Source organism: Rosa chinensis, chromosome 6 (genome assembly GCF_002994745.2).
Source record: "Rosa chinensis cultivar Old Blush chromosome 6, RchiOBHm-V2, whole genome shotgun sequence".
In the NCBI taxonomy this organism is placed as follows: domain Eukaryota; kingdom Viridiplantae; phylum Streptophyta; class Magnoliopsida; order Rosales; family Rosaceae; genus Rosa; species Rosa chinensis.
The window spans coordinates 8,573,910-8,585,672 of record NC_037093.1 but is presented as its reverse complement, the minus strand read 5'-3'; the positions used below and the strand labels follow the sequence as shown (position 1 = coordinate 8,585,672).

Genomic DNA, 11,763 nt, shown 5'->3' with positions numbered 1-11,763 from the left:
AATCAAGATTAATTTACGTGTGCTTTTGTACTCTTTCCCACTTTTTAAATTCCAGTTTCTTATTGGTAAATCTAACCGGAAACATGGAGAAGATGCTTAAGCTACTAAGGGGGTGGTCCATGCCAGACCATGTTGATCATAATTTGCAGAGCATAACTTGCATAAGCAATGACTTAAGCTTCTAGTTCTTTGACGCATGCCATTGCCAATTTGCTGGGTTTCGATATTCACGGGTTCATGTGATTCTGTAATGGTTGTCATGATTGGGATATTGTTCTTAATTTAGATACGGTATATATAATTAAGCAATGCATTTGCTAACTAGAGGGAGAACAAGCATTGGTGGTGGTCATGTGCATTTTGTTGGATTATCGATAACATAATATGCAAATGTACCACAATGCCACACTGGTGAGTTGTATGGATCATCCATTTTAATTAGGTCTAAGGACAGAAGTACAAGTTGATAGCTATTTAAACTAAGATTGCAATCTTTCAATTAGCACATATATATCTTCTACATTAGGCATAAATATCAAAATCTTTCGACTTTAATGTTGCTATAGACATTGTCCCCCACGACTGGCTTTGATATTGGGATTTCTCCAACGGCAATCTTTTAGCAAATATGTCGGATTCAAATTTGCTCACCACCAATATAAACTGTCATGTGTTATGAAATATAATTATAGTTAATCATGATGTTTTATTAAACAAATAAATTTTAAGTATTAAATTAATTATACATGACGTGTCAAGTTTTAATTGGGTAGTGATATCATCACAAAATAAAAATGGTGAGCAAATTTGAATCCAAATATGTCTGTGTAGGTTGGAAAGCGACTAACAGCCGTTGCTTAATATCCTCCTCATAGTAAATTTATAATTATTAACAGCGAGATTATTTACCAAGTAAGTCACACCAATACTTATATGAGTGTCTAATAATGGTTGATTAATGTAAGTCTTATACCATTGGTAAGTATTGGTTTTCCCATGTTAATCGTCTACTCGTGCAAAAGTGACCGATAGCGGTTGATTAATTGTCTACTTGTGCATAAATCCTAACTTTGATTATTTTCTTTGTCATGCCGTATTCTTCATTATTTATTCTGATAGAGATGCTAATTAAAATGACACTACATGCATGGCACATGAAAGAAGATGGACGAGAGGCACTACGTGTGTACCACCACATGACATCAAGTTAGCATCTTAGACGAAGAATTTGAACTTACTTGTGTCACGGAAAATCATAGTTCATGAGCTAGTGAGTACTTAATTGTCACATAATTTCTCTTAGGGGACAAAAAGTTTGAGACGTACCGGTCATTGTTGAGAGAGAGCCTTTGTACATCACCCTCTTGTTATTATTGCTAAGATTCTGTTCAATAGTGGTAGACTGGTAGGGGTCTCCATTGTCCACACAAATCGGAGGAGATTCATATCAATCAAGGCATGCCGCATGCATATGCAAAATGAGGGACAAGCATATCAAACAAGTATATCCAATTCACGTTATAGTATGTCAAAGTTGGCAAAAGGGAGGGGACCTCCTTTTTCACAACCATATGAGTTATGACCGCAAAGTTGTGATTTGATACGTACGTGACATGTACATATATACTATTATGATTCTGAGTATACAGTATCATGATTAAAATTAGGCAAGTAGGACCATTATTATCTTAACCATTCGGATGACGATAGGCTGTTGACCAATCTAGTGATCTCTCATCGAGCAAGCAGAAGAAGAAACCCCCACCACACGATAGACTTTGAGCAACACTTCAAAAACCATAGCTATATCCACAACCTTTTTATCGGATATGCCCGAAAGTTTGATGGCTTTTTCAAATAATCTAGATTGGCTACGATTGGTTTCGTCATAAGAGATGAACTAGTGATTAATATTGTGATTAGAGGCTCTGTTTCGATTAGATATGCTTTTGTTTTACAAACTGAGATTACGGGTTCAATAATGAAACTGTTGACTAATCTAGTAGTATCTCAATGAACCCCCACCACTCGATAACTTTGAGCAACTTCAAAGCCCTCGCTAGCTATATCCACAACCTTATAAAGCAGAAGGTATCAAGTGTTTCACAAGGAACTAATTATTGTTTATCTATAATATTATTTATGAAAGATTGTTCATAATCAAATAGTAGTTTTAGTTTTAAAGATACAACAGTCAGCACCATGTGTATTATATTGATAGTAGAGGGTATATTAAATAAGAGCAAGATTGTCCTACCTCAAAATGTGGCGCAGTACGTGAGAGTGAGGAGGTGTTTCTAAAATCTAAAGAAATCCAGCACTATCATAGGGAAGTGTTGAGTCGATGGGAATTTGATGTGTCCTAAGCTTAGCTTGTATTATAATGAATATTATCATGCTTGCTCATGTTTTGGCGCTTTCACGAGGCAGAGAGGCACAAGATTTTTGACTTCGGATGAGAAAATATACCGTTGTCAACCAGTCAAGTGTGGCTTCCATTAAGTAGACATTGACATAGGATATTGACATCTCTCTTTTCCAAAAATTTAGTTTAACTATTATGATATCAGATGATTAATTATCGTTGAAAAATGAGGTATAAATTGAAATGCATGACTTTGATATGATACAAAAAAAAAAAAAAAAAACAAAAAAAAGATTATTTATTTATGTTGAAGATGTGGTATGGAATTCAATTAGAGGCTCAATCTTTTTATTTTAAGATACATACATCAGAAGAACACACAATCAAAATTTTGATAATAAAAGTTATATGAAAATCATGTCTAATACAATCTGAAAACATTGAATATCCAATTCTGAGAATGAGTCTCAACATCTATCTATTAGATGAGTAGATGTCTTTCAAAAATACTTAAAGTTTGAGAACATCATATCTCCTCTTAAACAAATTATATATACATATATATATATATGTATGTATGTATGTGTGTTCTTTTCCTTACATCATCCTGTATTATTTAATTACCCCTTTTCCTAGACTCAGTGGGTCTCTTATTGCAAGAGTTTGACCTTGTGCTTCAACTAGTCTTTTCTTTGTTATTACAGATCTAGTTGTTTATGCTCATTCTCTTAGTTTCAATGAACATGCCATTTGGCTCGAAACGTAGCAGCAGTGACATGATTCCTTTAGGCTTAGCTCACATGGAACCATTTAAATAGTTTATAAACTTTGGGAGCACCTGCGGGGACAATTATACAAATTGAAACACAGTATTCAAGGTAGAGGAAAGGAACTACTAAATACAAGTGGCTAGGATGCAAAACAAGTCCTCAAAAGATGGAAGGTCGATATGCCTTCAATTATCACATATATTTCTTCTTCCAAAAAATATATATCAGATTTATTTCTTCTTTCAATTCTAAGAAAATACAAAGCAGAAATAATTCTTGCATATTGGCTTATATGTTCAAATGTTGAATTTAGGGAGTTCAAATGATGAACTTAGAAGTATCATAAAAATGGTACAAAAACACTAATCTTTTACCTCGACCATCATAAAATGGTACAAAAACACTAATAATTTGCTAGAAATGTTATGGTCACATGATAATCAAGAAATTCATGGGCGCTCAAACTTACTTTAAATATCAACTACTGAGATTAAATAGACAATTGTAAACTTTAATCTCATTCGTCATGTCCTAGTGACCAACAATTCTAAATCACATGTTATGATATAGATTAAAGGTTTTTTTCTTTTCTTTTAAATGATGGTGTGGTTGACCTCAAATCTTGATTAATAAAATTGTAGAAGACAATGAATGATATTGAGTCTTAACTCCATATCACAATAGCATAAAGAGAATGTCTGAAATTATACTATTTTAACTAGAGTTTTTTACCCTTCATTTCAGTTGTTTAAAAAGTTTCAATTTCATCTTAAACAGAAAATAAACGTTAGTGAGATTGTGGGGTATGAATTTTTTTTTTCTTTCATTTTACTCAATACATTTTTTTTTTGTTGGATTTTATTTTTTATTTTTTTAGTGGAGTTTGGAACCTAATCAAACTTAGGAGGACACAAGACGTTTTCTTTTGAAATTGTGCATTTGTGAATCTCACTTAATGCTTTAGGTAAAATGTTATTTTCATTACCTTAGATGGTGAGGTTATAAATACTCCCAATTTCAGAAAAGTTGCAAAATCAACATACTGAAAAAGGATGTAAAATACAATTATCAAAGGATACAAAACAGCATCTTATCCAAAAAAAGGATACAAAACAGCATATATGCTAATATAAATATAAATTTCATTTCCTTATGGTATTCTTTTCCATGAAAAGAGCATCCGGGTCATGGGCTTTGTGGGTTAAAACCAGGAGGGTGTGGACGATTCAATAAAGAGGGACTCCGCGTTATGGGGGCATCATCCCAGCAAAGAAAGCAGTGTGTCAGTTTTGGCGTGCTTTACTGTGCAAGGTGGTCATGGTGGTGAGTGAGTGAGTGTGTCTCTTCTTAATGCTTGCTTCCCCAAAATCTGAATAAAACCCTCTCTTCTACTTTCTTCTCTCGCCTTCCACATACATTAAAGTAGGCAAGCAAAAAAGGAAAAGGAAAGAAAATCAGAAATGAAAAACCAAAAGGAAAAGTAGTAACTACTGTGCGTACTACTACTTCTGTCAATGACTGAAACATACATTTCGTAGCAATTTGGTCCTTTTCAGTTCTGAACTGGGTAAGCTACAGCTCATTTTTTTTTTTTTTTTTCCTGATGGGTGTTTTTGGGTTTTGGGTTTCCTTTTGTCTTGTGGTGGTGGTGGGTTTGGTTCTCAAGGACTCAATGCGTGTATAAAGCCTCGCTCTTTTGGTTTTTGATACTGTTTTGCTCTGTTCCTTTTCTGATTGTTCCAAGCTTAAAGCTTCAAACTTTGGTGAGTTGTACTTGGCAAGTTTGTGTCTTTATTGGTCTCTTTGCTCAGTTATACTATTTGGGTTTTGGTTTCTAGGCTTTGGTTTTGGCTGATTGCTCTCAGTCTGGAACTGGGTTTCTTTTATTTCAAGTTGCAAGTGTGTGATATAGTTGCATAGCTCTGTAGATTTGGTGAATGGTGGTCTTGGGTTTTGTGGGGTTTACACGGAGAGTGGCTTTTGGGGTCTGTCTATATATGAAGGGCATTATTTGGGTTTTAGAATTTTTTTCACTTTTGCAGCACAATATGTGTGATTCTCTTGGGGTGAATAGCACAATATGATCTTTGCTTGAGTATTTTAATAGATTTTCTGCAATATATTCTGGTAGATTCCTCAGATTTCAGTTCAATTTTTGTAATAATTTTTTTGCTGGTAGTTGATGTTTGGTTGTCTATAACTATAATAAACTTAAAATTTGTGATCTTTCTCTCATTTATTCCCATACTTTGCCCAAATAAAAAGAGATGCTTGTTGTCTACCGTTTTGGTGGTTTCTTCAACTGATACCGAGATGCTGTTTTCAGTTGCAGGTTTTCAAACTTCAACGGTATAAAAGAAGTCTATAAAATAAATCTGGTTGATGTGTACATGTTGGGTTTGGAACTTGAAGCTTTAAAGACGTTAAGAGGGTCTTGGTGGCATGAATCTTTAATAAGCTTTTTTAAAAAAGGAAAACAAAGAAACACAGGAATCAGAAGGGAGAGAGATACAGAAATAGTGGGGGAGTGTGGTGGAGTCAGATTTGTGCTTGTGAGTGTCTCTGGTGTTTGATAATTGTTTAGAGTTGAGAGTCTGTTGGCTGTGTTCCCTGTGCTGACTTGGTGTACCCGGACTCCGTGGGCTTTGCCGCCGACCAAGGAAACACCCTCTTCTTTGGCTCTCTTGCCATTCAAGAGAACCTTTTCTTAAAGAATTGCACAAAGCCCATCTTCTCTTTCCCATTTCTTTCTCTCTCTATCTCTTAGACTCATTCAGTCCTTGTCAAGATTCGGTCATAGCCTCCCCTGCATACATATATATATCCTTCCCTCTGTGTGTCTTCTTTCCACTCTTGAAGCCCAGGAAGTTGGTTGCATTCAGATATCATATCTGGTCCCCACTCCTGGTGTGTTCCTTTCCATTTCCAGCAGTTTTTCGTTGATCGAGATGTGTTCTTATTTGGGATGCCTGGTGATCTTGGTGTGAAGTATTTGATCAAGCAGTTACAGGTTGAGTAGTGGGGAAGTTTAGTCTGGGAAGTGCAGAAGGAAAAGCAGATCTTTTGCTTGCCAAGATGAAGTTTATGAAACTTGGATCAAAGCCGGATTCCTTTCAGACTGATGGCAATAATGTTAGGTGAGATCTTCTATGGCCTTCTATTTCGACTCTGCTCTGCTTCTTCCTCAATTATGAATCTGAATTAATTATCTGGCTATTCTCTGATGCATTTCATTTCTCGTTCCATAAGCCTGTTAGTATATTTCTTTGTATCATTTTTTTTTGGTTTTTCTGTTCATGATAGTAAAAAGTTGATCTCCTACTCATTGATATTGCCTTTTGGCAGTTTGGCTACTCCATTTTGCAGTCACCTTGGTTCTTGCTCAAACATTGGGCTTTAAAATTCTGCTCTCATTTCGCGTCTCATTTTTTTCTCCCATTCTATTGTACCTAATTAAGTTGGGACATTATATCAGAACCATGAGGCTTTAAGGGAAAAACTCCTTTTTTTCCCCTCAAACCAAGAGAGGGGAGATATAAACAATCACTGTTTTTTCAGCCTGTCATTTTTGCTATGATCATACAACACTTTTAATTTTTTTTATTTATTTATTTTTGGTCTGGATCTTCTTTTTCTTTTCAACACCTTAGAATCATTGGTATTATCCATTTTGCTATGATCATACAACACTTTTGATTTTCGTTTATTTATTTTTGCTCTGGATACTTATTTTTCTTTTCAATACCTTAGAGTCATTGGTATTATCCTTTTTGACAATAGGCAATGCAGTACCTAGTGATCCAGAAAAGGAACAAATATAACATAAAGAAAAACAGTGAGAAGTGATAAAGTTGTGCTAAATGGACACAAAATAGAAAAATGCCAAGTGTCTTTCTAAACCCATTATAATACAGATGAAGGATATGAGGGAAATGAATCGAATTCTAGTATAATGATGTTGCTACATCATAGCCATCCTGTCCTTTGAACGAGGAATATTAAAGCCAATGCTACATGTAACTATGCGGGAATTGGTACTATAGAGTCGTTATTAACACTGCAAAATAAATTTCATATGTACAGGTATGTGGCAGCTGATTTGGAAACAGATATCATCGTTAATGTTGGAGTTTCAAAGTTTTATCTACACAAGGTATTGATTGGATCTATCTTGCAATATATGGTATATTGTATCAGGAATGACAATAACTGTTTCAGTCCTTGACATTTTTGGTTTTATTGTGCAATGTCATGGCTCCCAAGTTTCATGCCTAGTATGTTAAATATTTTCATGTTGAACGATCTATAGTCAAGATTATGTTATGGTATTCATATTGCAAGCTACTAGAGAAATAACAGATATTTCAGCTACCAAAACTATGTGGTTTAAAAAGAGGTATTGATTGAGTTCGCTGATTGGTACAATTCATGATTTCTGTAAGGCTCATATGCTATATGTATGTGCTCAACTTGTTTTTTTCATAGTGATAAACTGCACATGTTCTTGCCATAGGATAGGAGTACTTCAAATATTAGTTTAATACCTACTTTGCTGATAAATACCTTGTCACTTGATGAATTATTGTGATTTGGTTGCGATCAATAAAGAATTGTTAGATACAGACCACACACATTGAGGATGTATATTAAGCTGATTTTTGAAACTCCAGAGATGATAGTGTTAGCAAACTTATTTCCACAGTTCAGTTGCATCTCAAAATTTTGCTGTTACTGTGCTGTATAGCTATAGATATTTGTCTTGGGACGCTGATTACAGTTATAATATGCTTTGCAGTTTCCTCTTCTATCAAAGAGTGCCCGCTTACAGAAATTAGCAAACACCAATGAGTCGAAACCTTTGGAAATTCACATTTCAGACATTCCTGGTGGCCCTGCTGCATTTGAGATATGTGCCAAGTTCTGTTATGGCATGACTGTCACCCTGAATGCTTACAATGTTGTTGTGTGTCGATGTGCGGCTGAGTATATGGGAATGCACGAGTCTATTGAGAAAGGAAATCTCATATACAAGATTGATGTGTTTCTTAACTCTAGCATTTTCCGCAGCTGGAAGGATTCAATCATTGTTCTTCAGACTACAAAGTCTCTTTTGCCGATATCTGAGGACCTGAAGTTGGTCAGCCAGTGCATTGATTCGATAGCTACCAAGGCCTGTGTCGATGTTTCAAAAGTTGACTGGTCCTATACCTATAACCGGAAGAAACTTGCAGAGGAAAATGGGAACGATCCAAATTGGAATGGTGTCAGAAACCGTCAAGTTCCAAAGGATTGGTGGGTGGAGGAATTATGTGAGCTTGAGATTGATTTGTTTAAGCGTGTTCTTATAAGTATTAAAACCAAAGCAGTACTTTCTGGTGAAGTGATCGGAGAAGCCTTGAAAGCTTATGCTTACAGAAGGTTGCCAGGTTTCAGCAAAGGTATGATCCAGGGTGGAGATATGGCAAAGCATCGATCAACAGTGGATGCAATTGTCTGGCTGTTGCCTGCAGAGAAAGGCAGCATCTCTTGTAGTTTCTTGCTCAAATTGTTAAAAGCAGCTATATATGTGAACTCTGGAGAAACGACCAAGGATGAGATGGTAAAGAGAATAGGACAGCAACTGGAGGAGGCTTCAGTAAATGATCTTTTGATACGAGCAGCAGAAGGAGAAGCTACTATATATGATGTTAGTGCAGTTAAAAAAATAGTAGAAGAGTTTCTAAAGAAAGATCAGACTGCAGAGATTCAATCATTAGGAGAGGGCCATGAGATTCAGGAGGAGAGGAGGCCAGGGATCTTGTCAGATGCTTCTAAGTTGATGGTGGCAAAACTGATAGATGGGTATCTTGCTGAAATTTCAAAGGATCCGAACCTACCCTTGTCCAAGTTTGTCGATCTTGCAGAAATGGTGTCAGGTTTCTCTCGCCCTGCTCATGATGGGCTTTACCGAGCCATTGACATGTTTCTCAAGGTAGGAGCCTCCTGATATATGTTGATCTCCTAATATACATTCAGTTGGTCTATTGATGGTGATGTGCAAAGTCTTTTCTTGTTATTGCACAAACTAGGTGCTAAAACTTAGCTGTTTTCTTTTAAATTTCATTAAAGATTCTTACAGTGCTTCTGTCTAGTTTTTTGTTTAGTGTTGCTAAATGATATGTTGTTCACACTTTGGTCTTCTCTTAAACAGGAGCACCCTGGGATTAGTAAGAGTGAGAGAAAGAGGATCTGCAAGCTGATGGACTGCAAAAAGCTGTCAGTTGATGCCTGCATGCACGCTGTGCAAAATGAGAGACTCCCGTTGCGCGTAGTTGTGCAGGTACTCTTTTTTGAGCAAGTCAGGGCTGCTGCTTCATCAGGCAGTAGCACTCCCGACTTACCTAAAGGCATGAAGGATTTAAACAGTGGTTCTCATGGGAGCTCAAGGTCTGCAACAACTAACACAGAGGAGGATTGGGATGTAGTTGCGTCTGCTGAGGAGCTTAGGGCCCTGAAAGCAGAGTTAGCTGCCTTAAGATTGGCCAGTGGTGAGAGGAATGGAGATGGTAAAAGCAATGTTGACAAGGCTGCAGTTAGTAAAATGAGAAGGTTACTCGATTCAAAGAAGGTCTTTGCAAAGCTCTTTTCAAGCAAAGGGGGACAAGGCGAGAATAGTGGCTCAGATTCATCCGAGAGTCTTGGTTCTGCAAATCCTGAAGAGGCTGCTAAGTCCACACCTTCCAGAAATCGGAGGCATTCGGTTTCTTAGAACACAGAAAATAGGTTTGAAATTTTTTGGTCCCTTCTCTCCTCATAATCTTAGCTACTTAAGAACTTGTTGTCTATTACTTGAGCGAAAGTGAAGTACATATAGTTTGGGAGAAGGGCTTTTTGTTGCATCTGGAGAAAAATCCACAGGTTGTGAGAAAATGATTACCTAGAGAATGTAACTGTTGATCCAATGTCTAGAGTTCCAACTGTCAGGCCTAACTGTGTTTTCGTTAAATATTCTCTACCAATGCTATATTATCAGATTATTAAGCAAAACCATGGATTAGGTTGGAACATGAATGACTGCTTCCCATGGACATTTTGACAGCAGAATTTATTTGGTATAAATTTGCATCATATAACATTTCTGCAAAAAGTTTCATTCATCATGGACTAAAAATGTACATCTCAGAAGTACAAAATTTGCCTCCATTACTAGAATTCCCTTGGATCAACAAAAATTGATAACCCGGGTGGAGATTTGGTCCAGTCCCCAAGTGACCCATCACTATAGTCCTCAACAAGCCTCTTGATGCACCACACATCCTCGGCGCACGATAGACGCTTCCAATGTGGTACTGCTAACCTCAACGGTTCTTGGTTGGCTACTTCAGTCACCACCACCCCACAGCCCAATTCCCTAGCTACGTTATGTGCATGGCCACAGAGCACCTTTGCCAGCTTATCTGCGCGTGGGCCTTGTCCTCCTAACCCATACAGGAAAAGCAACCCAAATGGCCTAAAAATATTGGGGACCGAAGGTATCCTCAGCCAAGGCAGCGCCCTATCCACCATGCGAGTTGCCCCGGCAGCCAAGCGCCGTGCAAGCGATGCACCTTTGATTTCCAATGTAAACACCTCCTTACAATTCCATGCACTCAAAACAGCCCATGACTCGGGCGGCTTGGATAGAAACCTTTCCAAACCCGTCCACAAAAACTCGGTTGGGACAGCTAAAAATGTACCTACATTGAGCTTGTTTTCCACAATTGTATCAATGTCCTGAGGAAAAAACTCGGTGGCAGAGAATTGGCGGCGGTAGAGGGTCTCAGCCTCTGGTGGGGTGAGTTCAATAATGGTGACTCGGTTGCGGTGAGTTTTGACTCGGTGAGCAAAGACTGGTTGGACCAAAATTGAAGGGGTACGAAATTTGGTGTAGTAGCATTTTTGGGTGAAAAGATTTAGTGAAGCTTTATTGTCAAGCTCAGTAGCCATGTATGAGTACTCTGCACCATTTCTTCGAAACCATTCCTCCATTCTGTTAACTAGTTTCAGACCAATACCTTTTCTCCTGCATATCAAAAGTTAAAAACCATTAAACTATGTCATGATGACATAACCAAGTAAGGCAATACTTTGAGCTTGCTACGATCTACTATATAGTCACACATTGTCATAAAGACGGCCACCCTCTTAGAGGATTCTAACACTACTTGAGAAAGTTTAAGCAGTATTTTCATAAGGCGAAGAGTAATTTTAAGTTACCTGTGTGAAGCGGAAACTCTAAGGCCAAGAATGTAAGCAAGTTTGGTGCAAATGGGTTTGAATTTAAGATCGGAATCTTCATTGCTAGGCCTCGTGATGTTTTTACCACAAGAAACGACTTTGATGCAACCCCTGATGATCCCAACGATTTCTTTTCCCATTTCAGCCACCTGCTCGTGATCATAAAACAAACTCATTATCATAAATGGGCAAATCACATACTCCGGAGTATGATAGAAACTCTCAACTTTGAAGTTTCAGATAATAACAGAAACGAAAATGACATGGAATTTACAAAGCTCTCACCAGCATGAGGAACGAGGGCGAGTTTCGGATTCGGCAAATCGGGTCACCCAAAAGATCAGTAAAGAGTGACATTTCGCCACTTGAGCC

General features: G+C 37.3%; 2 protein-coding genes across 3 annotated transcripts; one reads left to right on the top strand and one right to left on the bottom strand.

The window, feature by feature from the left end:
• Positions 1–4,491: 4,491 nt before the first annotated feature.
• Positions 4,492–10,179, top strand: LOC112172546 (BTB/POZ domain-containing protein NPY2). 2 transcript variants are annotated; one of them, XM_024309937.2, is made up of 5 exons: positions 4,492–4,702; positions 5,462–6,272; positions 7,219–7,288; positions 7,931–9,106; positions 9,326–10,179. In XM_024309937.2, exons 2-5 carry the CDS (start codon positions 6,211–6,213, stop codon positions 9,881–9,883), a joined length of 1,866 nt encoding a protein of 621 aa, XP_024165705.1. In that variant the 5' UTR covers positions 4,492–4,702; positions 5,462–6,210; the 3' UTR covers positions 9,884–10,179. The 2 variants fall into 2 exon arrangements, with proteins under 2 accessions (XP_024165705.1, XP_024165706.1); XM_024309938.2 differs by lacking the exon at positions 4,492–4,702 and adding an exon at positions 4,745–4,898.
• Positions 10,180–10,291: 112 nt separating this feature from the next.
• LOC112172547 (probable N-acetyltransferase HLS1-like) lies at positions 10,292–11,763 on the bottom strand. The gene is made up of 3 exons (XM_024309940.2): positions 11,677–11,763; positions 11,371–11,540; positions 10,292–11,176 (listed from the first exon to the last, which is right to left on the bottom strand). Exons 1-3 carry the CDS (start codon positions 11,746–11,748, stop codon positions 10,321–10,323), a joined length of 1,098 nt encoding a protein of 365 aa, XP_024165708.1. The 5' UTR covers positions 11,749–11,763; the 3' UTR covers positions 10,292–10,320.